The 12,656-nt window shown below is 41.8% G+C and overlaps 2 protein-coding genes across 2 annotated transcripts; both read right to left on the bottom strand.

Annotated features, from left to right (window-relative positions):
* Positions 1-1,600: 1,600 nt before the first annotated feature.
* On the bottom strand, positions 1,601-3,336 carry s100t (S100 calcium binding protein T). The gene is made up of 3 exons (XM_085290366.1): positions 3,232-3,336; positions 2,204-2,366; positions 1,601-2,105 (listed from the first exon to the last, which is right to left on the bottom strand). Exons 2-3 carry the CDS (start codon positions 2,363-2,365, stop codon positions 1,944-1,946), a joined length of 324 nt encoding a protein of 107 aa, XP_085146492.1. The 5' UTR covers position 2,366; positions 3,232-3,336; the 3' UTR covers positions 1,601-1,943.
* Positions 3,337-4,863: 1,527 nt separating this feature from the next.
* LOC146564341 (protein S100-A16) lies at positions 4,864-11,964 on the bottom strand. Its single transcript, XM_085292062.1, has 3 exons — positions 11,805-11,964; positions 5,425-5,546; positions 4,864-5,314 (listed from the first exon to the last, which is right to left on the bottom strand). The coding sequence occupies exons 2-3, from the start codon at positions 5,542-5,544 to the stop codon at positions 5,159-5,161; spliced, it is 276 nt and encodes a 91-aa protein (XP_085148188.1). The 5' UTR covers positions 5,545-5,546; positions 11,805-11,964; the 3' UTR covers positions 4,864-5,158.
* Between the last annotated feature and the right edge of the window lie 692 nt (positions 11,965-12,656).

Raw genomic sequence — 12,656 nt, 5'->3', positions numbered from 1 at the left:
TCATGTCACAACTGTTCATTTTCTGTTATCAGAGCAGGACAAAGCCTCATTCGCTCATCATTTTCTCCTCTCTCCTCTCCTCTCCTGAATATATAATTCTGCAGTGGATTTTGTTCGTGTATGTAATGTCCAGAACATATGTACACATGTACATCTGTGAGATGCAGTGTCCAGAGGAGCATAACACATGTATGTATCCCTCCCATCCTTCCACCCTTTCAATTAATCTCTGCTGTCCTCTCTCCAGTCCCGCTCTGTTTATCTGGTCTTCCACGGGCGCTCACTTCTGACATTTAGTCCACTTAGAACAACAGCTAACTTCCAGTCATTAGTGCCGTATTCTTTTTGTGGCAGATTTCCACAATCTTCACAGGATCCCTGACAACAAAGACGATGCAAAAGGTCTTTTCAGGCACACATGCAGTCGGGTGGGGGGAATTAAATTTTTAGTAAACAAGAGCAAAATGCCAACAGGAGCAACAATGAAGCAGTCCTGGCAAGGCAATAAGTTGTGCAAAATCACAAGCAGAAAGGGTGAATGCCGAGGAGAAAAAAAAAGCAGGATAGGCAGAGACAAAAGACTCTTGTTATTAGTGCAATGGAAAGGTACGATAAACCTCTGGAAAAAGGCCATCTCCCCAGTCACTGTCATTTGCTACAGGTTTCCTGGCTTTATGCAGTCGTGTGACCAACTCTGCAGCTCAACTCAGTTTTGGACTGGAAGGCGTCTCTTGCTGTGTCTAGGGCGGATGGGATTACCCGCGGGGGTTCCCGGGCAGATCCCGAACAAGTGTGAAAAGCCTATCAGAGACCTGTGAAAACTGTAGGCTGCATGTCTCCACACGGAGAAAGTGCTGCTGTCCACTCTCTTCTCTTTCTCTTTTTGACCTTTCCACTCTCCTTCCTTTCTCTCTCACTTCCTCTCTCATTATGCTCTCCCATCTTTCACCTTCCCCTTCCTGACTCTAAAATCTGCTCCTGTGCACACCTTAACCAGTCCAATAAAGGTTGTAGGTTCAGATTAATCAAAGTATGTCTGCGTGACATGTTTTCACATGAAAGAAGGAAACATTTCCTGGCTTTCTAACACTGATGCTGGCAACTTCCTTTTTTATATGAACAAAAATGCACACACACTCAGTCACACAGTACTTTTTTTTCTCTTAGGAAGCAGGGCTTTTAAACAATAATGTGTTTAAAGCCCTGTCAAGGTCACTCTGGGTTCTGATTATTCTACTGTGAAAACAGGACTGTAGGTAGTTCTTATCTACACATATAAACCTGACATTTTTAGTGCAGAGAACCAGTTTGAATAATTCACACCACAGCAGGAATAACTGTCTCTCATATCTTACGCTTAGCAATACTTAAAGACAGCATCTTAGAATGTGTATTTCGTAAATACCACATAGTATCTCCGGTCTGCATCCATCCACCTCTGGCACAAACTGCTGTACCCATGTGGCAATGCAAATTAGAAGTAATGCACCAAAACCGCTGGATTCAGAGGACCACTTGCTGCCACCTGGTGCTCGTTGTTTGTTCATTCTCGTTCTCTTCTGTAATAATGCATAGCCAACTTGTTTGAGTAAAGGTCACATTTATTTTTTTCGGGGAAGGGGGGCATCCCTTACTTAAATGTGTGACAAGATGCACGAAAAGAGCAGAAAGAGAGATATTCACATATTCAAGAATGACAGCTCTTGAAACACTAAAGATGTTCACTTTGCAGTAATATTACAGTTTGAATGAATTCAAGAGACATTGAAGACAAAACACAACATTTATTTCTCTATTAGAGGTTTGTTTGTGTGTGTATCTGTGTGTTTGTGAACTTGAGGTCCATGACAGGATGTCCCAAACGGGCCTTCTCTCTCTCCTTAAGTGCTTCCTCCCTGGAACATGTGGGATTTTTAAGTGGAGACTCTGGGCGAAGGGTGTGTTCACTTCTTCTCTTGCTTGTCATTGTACTCCAGGAAGAAGTCGTTACAGGCCACAGTGAGAGCTCCAACCAAAATGATGAACTCTGTAAAATCTACCTCTCCATCATTGTTGGAATCCAGGTCTCCCATAATCTTATCCACAGCTTCCTTATCCTGGGCATTCTGCACGTATCAAGATACAAAAAAAAGCAATGTCTTTTCTGTACACATAATCTACATTTGCATCTTCTCTTCCTAAGTATGAACATGTGCTTTCTTACCCCCAGATAGCTGCCAAGCTCTTTGGTAAGCATTTCTTTGAGCTCACCCTTGCTCAGTGTATATTTGTCCCCGTCATTTCCAGAGTACTTATGGAAGGTCTGGATCATGAGCTGCATGGCATTCTCCAGGGTGGAAGCATTCTCAGAGTTAGGCAAAGACATTCTGTAGAGGAACAGAAGGGTGGGTTGAAGATACAGTAAGAACAGTTCATGTCAGTACATGTGCTCTGTCAAGCATTGGGGGAAGCATGGAAGTCTAATGCAGAAAAAAATCAGGTGAGAAAAACCTGTCTGTCGTTCTGTTTTGCACTTAAATGTGTTTGCAAATATGCATTCAAGTAAGATGAGTTTTGCACACAGTATTTGGGCAGAAACCTTATCTAGCTTAACAGTTTCTTCATCGTGTCCTGGCCCTGATAAGATTTTGCCACAGATAAAAGGATCCTGCTCTGCCAAGGTTTTTGAACCTCCGGGAGTCCGGACATAGTCAGCAGCAACCGGACATGTGAGCCAGCTGATAAGAGTGAAACTCTAAGCTGGTTAAAAAGCCCATCCACTGGAGAAGATGTATCGGGGACACACAGTGGCAACCTGATCTGGCTTTTACTTTAGCTTTACCGGATAGCAAAAAAAACCACCACAAACAGGTGTAGGTCCTACCTTTGTTGAACCTGTATCACCTGTGAACTGTGAAGACTTTTCCTAATTGTCAATCACAGCTTATAGTAGTTTTCACATAGATTTTATTTCCCAAAACAAATCAGCAGGATGTAAAAATGACTAAAAATGCATTTTTGGCATGCTATGTCTTTCCGATGTCTAGTTAACCAGTGAAATTGTTTTTTATAACTTATCAGTGAATCAACTGAAAGTTCTCCCTGTCCTTAGTGCTCTACACGAAGGTACTCGACAAGTGATGAACTAACAGACATGCTCTAGCTGCATCAGCACCAGTATGCAATCATAATTGGGAAAAAAGACAACAGAGAAATGTGGAGACAGTTGAAATCTGTCCCTCTGTTTCTTACCTGAGTGGAGGATTAGTGCTGGCCTGCTGCTCAGGTGCAAAGAGAGGAGGTAAAAGCAACTGTTAAGGAGGATGAGGACTACACCGTCTTAAATACATCCCTTACTCCACCCATCCCACTTACCCCTTCCTCCTCCTTCTCTACCCCCTCCACCTGTTGCCCCTCTCCTCTCTACCTTCTCTGTTTACGCCAGAGACACCTGCTATCCGCTAATTGGACATACACAAGAGCCGGTTGCAGCTACAGAAAGACTTAAGGTAAATTGAGGTATTCACAATAAGTCTACAAGCCAAACCTGCCCTAATGTGCTCAAATGTGTTGAAATAAGAAAACTCACTAAAAAGAGAAGAAGTGCTGGAGAAAAGATCTATTTGTTTCCAAATATTCATACGTTGTCTAAACTCACTCGACCAACTGCGCGCTCCAAGCACAATGGGCTGTTGTGCAGTGACAGTGACATATTGCTTACCGTGTCACAGGTTGCTATTGAAATAGTGGATTACCCTGCTCCTCTGTTGTGCAACCGCTTTGTACTTCATGTCAAAACAAAGGAAAGGCTTGCAGGAAGTGCTTAAAATACTGCTATACCAAGGCAAAGATTAATAACTCAATAGCTTATCCAAAAGCACCTGGTTTCAAGCAGCAAAAACATTGTTAGGTTAATTGTAGGGGTAGGATGTTCACTGGAGGAGGGGAGTGCGGCGGAGGCTCATGCTTGTTATATTATCCGAAGGATCAGAGTAGCACCGATGAATGAAGCCATCGCACCTGGCAGTCATGCAGAGAAATCCCCACACAAAGGAGAACATGACAATGCGAGGACACACACGAGCACTTTCACAAGCTTGTTCACACCTTTGGCTTCAAAATACACCATACATGCAAAAAAAAAAGCACAAATAAAGACATTTGAACAGGAACAGAAAAAATTCTTGAAATAGTTCAAGACACACCTTTAAAGCTGCACACCACCCTTACACAAACCACGTGAAGAAAACCGAGAAGCAAGAACAGAGAACTGGAACAGAAACATACTTTAAATAGTTCGTGTGAGGCATCCACCGGACTTGGAGACATCTGGATAATGGTGAGAGCGAGAGCCAAAGACCATGAAAGTAATTGCGTTTCTGAATGAATGATAGACAGGCTTGTGCTTAAAATTAAACATTAAAGCTTTTCATATGAAGAGATCATGTTTTAAAGTGCAGTGATGGTAAAGCATCTTCTCATTAATGAGTCTTTGGAGCATCATACTGTGCCAGTAAGGGGGGTAGCACGGAGTGTGTGTGCACATTCGTATACACCGAATGTATAGAGTTGCTGAGTGAAGGGTGGTGCACAATAGAAAGTGTAGACTGTATATCAGGATCAGGTTGCAATAAGTGATACATCTAAAGGGTGCTGAGTTTGACTAGTCAGGGATGTCGCAGCTATATTTAGCAAGTGCTGCTGGAAAGGAGCGGGCATGATTCAATTAGTGTCAAATCATGACAGAGAAACTACTGCACTTATAAAGTACTTCCGCACATGTAGAAAGAAAGGAAATGTATATGAGAAAGGGAGGTTCAAAGGTGAAATCTTAAAAGACTGACAAATGTGCAACAGCAGCAACCACAGACCAAAAAAACCCAATTTAATTTTAATATAAAGCTTTTATTTTGAAAACATTGGTATAAAATGTAGGATTGGTATAAAAAAGACCAGCTCAGAATCCTTCAGTGACAGTGTTACTACATAAAGGTTCATTTGGACAGACATTAAGATCTAGTATAGCCGGTTAACTATCTCAGAGAAAATCATTATGATCTGATGTATACATGGTGGCTGGAATGTTTGGAAATGAAAAAAAAAGACATTTAATAAGCTCAAAAAGAAAAAAACATGGCTGAATGCAGATCCTCTCCAAATACTGCAACTTCAAGAGCATCTACGATGAATCTGGATTGCTTTCAGTCTTGCGCTGACTCATGGAGTTAGCCAAGTAACCTATCAGGGTAAGGTATTCCTCGAAGCTGACCTTTCCATCGCTGTTTTCATCCAGTCCCCTCTGCATCTCCTTAACAGCAGAGGAGTTGCTTGCATCCTGAGTTTAAAAACAATAAAACAAATATTAAAGAGATTAGAGATTACAACTGCTTTTAAATTCATGTTCTAATATACTGGCAGCATGACGGACAACCACAAAACACTTACTTCCATGACACCACTGAGGTTTTTCTCCACCAGTTTCTGGAAAGATTTGCTGTCTAGGTTCTCCTTCCCCCTGGAAGATTTAACAAACGTGGTCACCAACGTCTTAATAGCGGACTCCATATCTGTATAAGAGAGTGAGACAAGGACAAAGCAGAAAAGAGAATTTAGGACAGATAAGGACATATCTTAGAAGACTCTCAGACTCTCAAACACTGTGCCATGAGATACTTTTCCTGTGAACTTTAATAATATCATAATGCAAAAAACTAAACAGAGCATTGAGTGGATGAGACGCTTATTTCATATTGAGCATTTCATGCTTTGTTTGGTTCTGATTGTGAAAAAGAGTAATGTCAGCTGTGAGTTTGTGGAAGGCTTGTGCACAACTATGTGACCTTTAACTCCATACAACCAAATTATAAAGCATATTATGATGTATTTAAATTGACAAACATGTCATTTATAATACCTGATGATTTTAAAAAGGCAAAACCCAGACAGAAAAAAAATCCCCCTAAGACCCTCTTGTCCTCTGTGGGAAGAACAGAAGTGAAGAGGAAATCCTGGGATTTCTTCTGACGCCACATTTGCAATAGTTTGACAAACAGATAACATGTGCTTTCTTTTCAAAATGGTGCAGCTTCCACGTTTTCTAGGGACAAGGGAACTTAAGTGATCATTCATTTATTCATATATTTTTTGCAGATAATATGATAATATTGCTAAAAATCTAATTGTTTCTTCAATGTCAGATTCTTAACTTCACATCAGTGGGATTGCAGAAATGTACAGTATTTTCTAACCCCCTAAAAACAAACCTTTTACTCAGTGTCCTTTGCAGTGGGCAGCAAGACTTACTAACTCCCATTTTTAACCATTTGTCCCATTCAGAAACCAGAGGACCAAGTGAGGCAGGAAGGACTTTACTCATACTTGTAGAAGCGAAGTCAGACTTACAGATGTCAGCGGACGAGGTGGACAAGGTTGAGAAGTTAGGGTGGGAAGGCGAGAGCTCAGAGGACATACCAGCTTCTGAGGAGCCTGAGCTGGGATTAAGTGACCCATGGTCATGACAAGCAATGTGTAATGTGGAAATTTAACAATTTATTCATTTAACAAGCAGGGGCCTCAGTAGCATACGGAAGAACCATACACAGCCACGACAGCCTGGCACCTCCTCCTCATGCTGCTCACAAACTTGGTCCAGCTTGGTCTGGGATGGCATCTCATTCTTCAACCAGCAATTGTCACAAGTCAGCCAGTGTGGTTGTGTTGGACGCTATGGCCCAAACAGCGCGCACAAGCTGATCCCACAAGTGTTTAACGGTGTTGAGGTCAGGGCTGCAGGCAGGTTCTTCCATCCTCTCCACACCCAAATTCTTCAGATAGTCGCTGATAAACCCTGCTCTGTGGGAGCGAGTGTTGTCACGTTCGAGCACAGAGGTCAGTTGCTAAACCTCATCTTGATATCTTTGTATTGCGAGTGCCTCCAACGACGACAATCCATGTTTATCCAGTGAGGGAGATGCTGCCTCACAAAATCACACCTCCTCTACCCTATTGGTGCAGCAATCAGAATGGTTGCTGCACCAGTGATGAAGGATGGTCATATCAGCCTTCCTGGCAGTTCTATGAGACCAGCGACTGGCTGTGTGCTGTCTTTTCTGGATTGTCTGGGTAGAGACCCCTCGGCCATACCGTCCTGCAAACCTTGACTGCAAATCTGTTAAAGGCTGCCTCTGGTTCCTAAGTGCTAATAGGGTGAGGAAATGATCTTCTTATGTAGTAGCCTTCTTGGGACGTCTATTTCGTGGCCTGACTCTGATATAACCTGTTAGATGGAGCTTGGCCTTCAGTTTGGAGATGGCACTGAAGAACAATCCAAATGATACTGCAAATTGGTTTTGTGCAACACCCACTTGAAGTTGTCCTATAGAACAAGCCTAATTCAGATCAGTCAAACATGGCGTGCTTGGAGTAGACACCAGTTGACCGCTGTAGCAAGGCCTGCTAATCACAGACAGTTAGACACTTGATAGCCAGAACTGGAGTACCAAAAGTTCAAAACAAGAGTCAGTAGCAGAACAAGCTATTTGGCATTAGCAGAGAAGATTTGGCAACTTTTTCATGGGCGCAACCCATGTGGTACTATTTAGGGGGAAATGAACAGACTTTAATGGTATAAGATTTCCCAAGAAGCATTGTTACAACAAATAAATAACAGACCAATCCATGACTTGGATCCGGATACACCGAGTCCTTATTATAGCTAATTTAATAAGTTGAGACATATTCTTCAAGACTGGGCAGTCCATTGAAGTAACAAATGAGATTATTCTTTTTCAACATCAGAGGAGAAAATTATGTGAGATTTCTGTTAAACAGCGTGCAGGAAGGCTGCCTCAATCTGCTGAGACCAGTGAAGGTCTGTGCACTGTAGATGAGCTGATGTTTCCTTTCCCACAACTTCAGAGCCCCGCCTTGTTGTCATCTTGCTTGAGCTCAGGCTCCTTAAAAGCCTGAATGTCGTCCTCTGAGCGTTTGCCTTGCTTTTTTAATCAAAAAGTTCAACGATGTGAGGGTTTTTTTTAGTTTTTTTTTTAAAAACAATGTTTATGTGTTCAGTCGTAACTGTTTTAATGTTAAATAAAAAGAACTTTTTTAGCAGAAATGAAACCAATATCATTTCATCACATCATTCTGTCATCACGCAAGACTCCATGTTCATGACAAGGGGCAAACAATTAAACAAAGAAAAACAAAAAATTTAATGAATAACAATTTTTTTTTCTTCTTTCAACTACAACACTTAAAATACCTTTTAAAAGATCCTTGTTTGATATTTAGAGTTTTAGAAAATTATTGTTCAAGTGGATTTTGAAAGTGCATTCAAATTGGTTTATGTAAGTGTCAAAAATGTGAGACACACAATTGACGTCAGCACGGAAGGGGAAGAGGGGGAATGGGGAGCGATGAGGGGACCCAGGTTGGATGCTGGTGGAGGTAAACAGAGCAAAAGAGAGGGAGTGAGGGGAGGCTGAAGAGATGGGGAGTCTCTAAAGGTAAACACAATGGGAGCTGTGATCTCTGACGGTGGACATCTGATCCCCAAAAGCGAACAGGAGGCTGCGAGATCAGATTACTGCCTAATGCCCGACTGCAGCAGCACACACTACCGCGCACTGTAGGAACACAAGTACGCACTGAAATATGTCACCCAACTAGTGAGCCAAACACTAACAGATAACCTGAATGCCAACGTCACATCCTGCACTCACTGAGCAAACCAAAAGCAAACCATTTACAATCTCACTGGATGCCAAATCCGGTAGCTCTAATAAATAAAAAACAGCAACATCAACACAGCACACACTGGAAATATGACAGAAAGCTAAAAAACAAAACTCTACTGATCTATTTTAAGCATGCAACTAATTAATTCCATTAGTCTGTTTTTAAAAGCAGGCACAATAATAAAAACAACTATTTAAAATACTGTAATTAATGATGATAAAATAACATTTAGACACTGCAGTTACAGAGTCCCGGCTCACTGTCACACTGTCAGGGTTTTCTGAGACATTTCAACATAGCCGTGCCATTATTAGGAACACTGGTGCTTTCCCCACTGTGACAAATATCTGCTGTGAAAATGTCTGTGGTTTCATATGTGACACAGAGATGATATATATACATATATTTATATATATGCATATATATTCTCAAATGAGCTGGTGGTGCATGCTTTTTATTTAAAATGCAACGCACCAAGAAAAGGCAGGAACTGCTCCCAGCTGCAAAGGATTACAAGTAATTGTGGTAAAAAAAAAAAAAAAAAAGATCTGGGGCCACGTCAGAGCCCTGTACCTCTAACAAATAAACAACTAACAAAAAATAACATGTAAAAAACAACACAAAGAAATAACCATAGTAATTTGACTGAAGTACACAATTACTATGCAGATTAATCAGGGAGATTTTCAGTTATTTTCTGTTGCATGTGCACATTATGTTTCCAAGCACAATTTGACTAACACAGGGGTCTTTTAAGGTCACTCCCATGAAGTTTTCTCTTGTCTCAACAAAGTAGAATTCCAAGGCAATGGCTCGCAGAAAACAAAAGCCCTGAATGAAAGCTGAAGATACTTGAGCAGCATTGATAAGTATCTCAGCAGCGTGGGGGCGAGGTCTTGCTGCAGGATTTCCAGTGTGTATTGGAAACTACCACAAAGCAGCAGTGGACACTGGGTGGGTAATAATCATTGGTGCCTGGAGTGATGTTGCTGAGGTAACTTTAGAAGCTGGTAAATCTCCCATCTGACACTGATGTCATGCCTCACCGCTCACACTACTCACCTACTCTGGCCCACACGAGAACACATAGACATACAGAAAGACGGAAAAGCACACACACATATGCAGAAACACACTCATCTAAAGAAGGACAATGCCAATTAGGACTTCTGTTGCATTAACCTAATTACTGGGTGAATGAGAGCAGGCACCCAAACCCTGGATTTTGTTTCATGTCTCCCCGCCAAGCCAGCACACACTGACACACACACACACAACTCTTTTCAACATTCAAGTTAGCATCTGTCATCAGCCTGCTGCTCATTATTATTTAATACGTTACTATAATTGTCTTAACACCTTCCTAACATCCTCCACAAGTCAAACAGCTCGGGAGCAGGCTGTTTACAGGCCATATATCAAAATGCTCGACAGGCCACAATCCATTAGCATCTCTCCTGAATGTAACAAGATGAGCAGAAAACCAAGAAGGCTCCAGTATGAACCGGAGACATCAGGGCCACAAAAATCCAAAATGAGTAGAAAGGAACATGTGGCAGGGCCGTATTTGTCTGATAAGGGCAGGGAGCGTGTAATGACGACAATCGTGGCTCTTGTACAAGCTCTTAGTGCATACACATTCCAACTCTGAGTGTGGAGATGGTGATTAGAGAGAAGGCAGTTAGTTGTCAAACAGAAGCAATGTGTTTTCTAGTGATTTGTCAGTTGCAAGTGTAATGATTAAATGGAAATTGAAACATCTGATACAGACATTTGAACAGGAATATACTTTTCATATTGTTGGTATGAGGGGTTTTTTTTAATGACATTTTTTTGCATTTTACACAGAGTGGTTCAGCAGCTGCTAATGTGCTTGTGAGCATCATGGATTATTACCAGTAAGAGAAGAGAAGAGCTAGATTTTCCTGTTTTAAACATCTTTAGAAGCCTAAAGTTACAAAATCATCCAGCACTCACAAAAGAAAAAAAAAGAAGAATTCAAGTTTTAAACAATAAATATTAAATAAATTAATAATGACAGTTATTTTTTATATCACCGGTGTATTATAACATGCAGCCCATTAAGCTCCCTTAATGGGCTGCATACACACTGTAGCTACATGAACTCCTGAATTAACGGAATAACATGAATATTGAGCAGACCTAGCAAAAGAGAGGGAGGTAATGTGAGGTAATGTGAGGTAATGAGCGCTGAAACTAGATGAGACTTGTCATGTGCAAACCAGTTTTAACCCAGTAAGTCCATCTAACCCACCCCTCACTACTCCACTAAAGAAGGCAAACTGAGAACGCGAAAACCGAGAAAGTTTGAGCATGCTTCCCATCTCAGACCAAACGGATCTCTTTCTTTTTTTCCGTCTTCTTCTGCGATGGCAACGGACGTGAGCAACCATTGATCCTTGACCAGCTCCACCCTGGTCGTGTTGTTTGCACTAGGTGTGACTGACTCACTTCCCCCGTGAGCATACCTGTCATCGCCCAGGTCGCTATTTCTCCTCTGCTTCATTAACTACACCGGGTCGAAGCCATTCGAGTCTCACTACCGGAGTCTTATCATAACGTTAATAATTCACAGTGATGAGAGCCAAATCTGGCTGTCGTTACAACGGTCACATTATGACTGACTAACGGGGCGATAACAGCCTCGGCGCACACGCCAAAACTAGTAAGCGCCGCGCGTAACGGAGATGTTAGGGGCTTGCCCACGTCGCACATTTACATTTAGCCCTAACTAATCCTCACAATTTGTAGAGTGACCACAGGCAGGAGTGACACACAGCAGATAAATAAGTAAACGCGACTCGAGACTCCGGTTTCTGTGTAAGTGTAAAGGGATTGGGGTTACATTACCAAGAAGATGAACCCGATCCCTGTGGCCACCAAGCTGGGTAATGACAATAGAGAGGCTGGCAAGTAATAGAAAATTGATGCCACGGTGCAGAAAATAAGTTCAAGTTTTAAATTTTTTGTGTTGAGTAGAAAGGTTTGAACTCGCAATTTAAAAAAGAAACAGCTGAATTTATTAATGAAGAGAACTCGTAATGGAGAGAGAAAAAAGCACTCACCTTTGAGAGCGAGAACAAAAGCCTATATAAACTGTCTCAGCAAATGCTCTGCTTCTTTCTTTCAGATCCTCCTCGCAAGGCTTCCTCTAGATTAAGCAGCTACACATATCTTTTCCGTGATTTAACTTCTGACTCAAGCCAGTTTTTTTTCACAGTTTTAGGGCGTGTGCCTGGGAGAGGAGGAATGTGGAAAGAGGCGCAGCTTGAGCAACGCAGCAATATTTTCTTAACAAAGATTTCCGTTGTTCCACAAAAGAGTCTAAAAAAGCGTTTTTGATTACAAAAAACTTGCGGCCTTTCTGCTTCTGTTTTATACTCACACCCGCATCTTTGCTATTTTTTTAAATATATACATGTATTATATTATATTGTACTTTTTTTCTGGCACAACACAGTTTCTCTCAACAAGTAGGGACAAGAGCGCGCGCATGTTTTAAGCGCGTGTGTGTTCAAAGTCTTACGAACAGACAGATGCAGTCAAGCCACACCCTGAAAGTGGTTCAAAGAGTGGAAAGATGGAGTTATGTAGCAAAAAAGAAGACCCCCCCCCCCACACACACACACACACACACACATACAAAGTAACGAATGAAAGACTGGACAGCAGAGAACACAGAACTATCCTGTTACATTTTATTCAGATTTTTCCCTAAACACCACCTCTGTTGGCGTCCGGAGGGGAGATGATGATTTCCAGGAATTAGGAAGCCAGGAATGCGCACGCACGCACACACACGGCTGTAACACACTACATTCCTATTCTGCAGTTTCATCATAGGACTGTGAGCACGCCGGGCTTAAAGCATGTGTGTTTTCGCTGCGGGCTGGGATTTGTTCTAAAACTACCGAAAC

The sequence above is a fragment of the Mchenga conophoros genome, linkage group LG11 (assembly GCF_057382185.1).
Source record: "Mchenga conophoros isolate Kocher_MC1m ecotype Shallow Benthic linkage group LG11, M_conophoros_male_GT1.1, whole genome shotgun sequence".
Lineage (NCBI taxonomy): Eukaryota > Metazoa > Chordata > Actinopteri > Cichliformes > Cichlidae > Mchenga > Mchenga conophoros.
The sequence above is the reverse complement of the archived record's forward strand: the minus strand, read 5'-3'. Positions and strand labels throughout refer to the sequence as shown.

Coding starts and splice junctions, on each gene's coding strand:
- s100t (XM_085290366.1), bottom strand. CDS start 2,365: ATGTCTTTGCCTAACTCTGAGAATGCTTCCACCCTGGAGAATGCCATG. Junction 2,106..2,203: donor AGCTTGGCAGCTATCTGGGG/GTAAGAAAGCAC, acceptor TGATACGTGCAG/AATGCCCAGGATAAGGAAGC.
- LOC146564341 (XM_085292062.1), bottom strand. CDS start 5,544: ATGGAGTCCGCTATTAAGACGTTGGTGACCACGTTTGTTAAATCTTCC. Junction 5,315..5,424: donor ACCTCAGTGGTGTCATGGAA/GTAAGTGTTTTG, acceptor TTTTAAACTCAG/GATGCAAGCAACTCCTCTGC.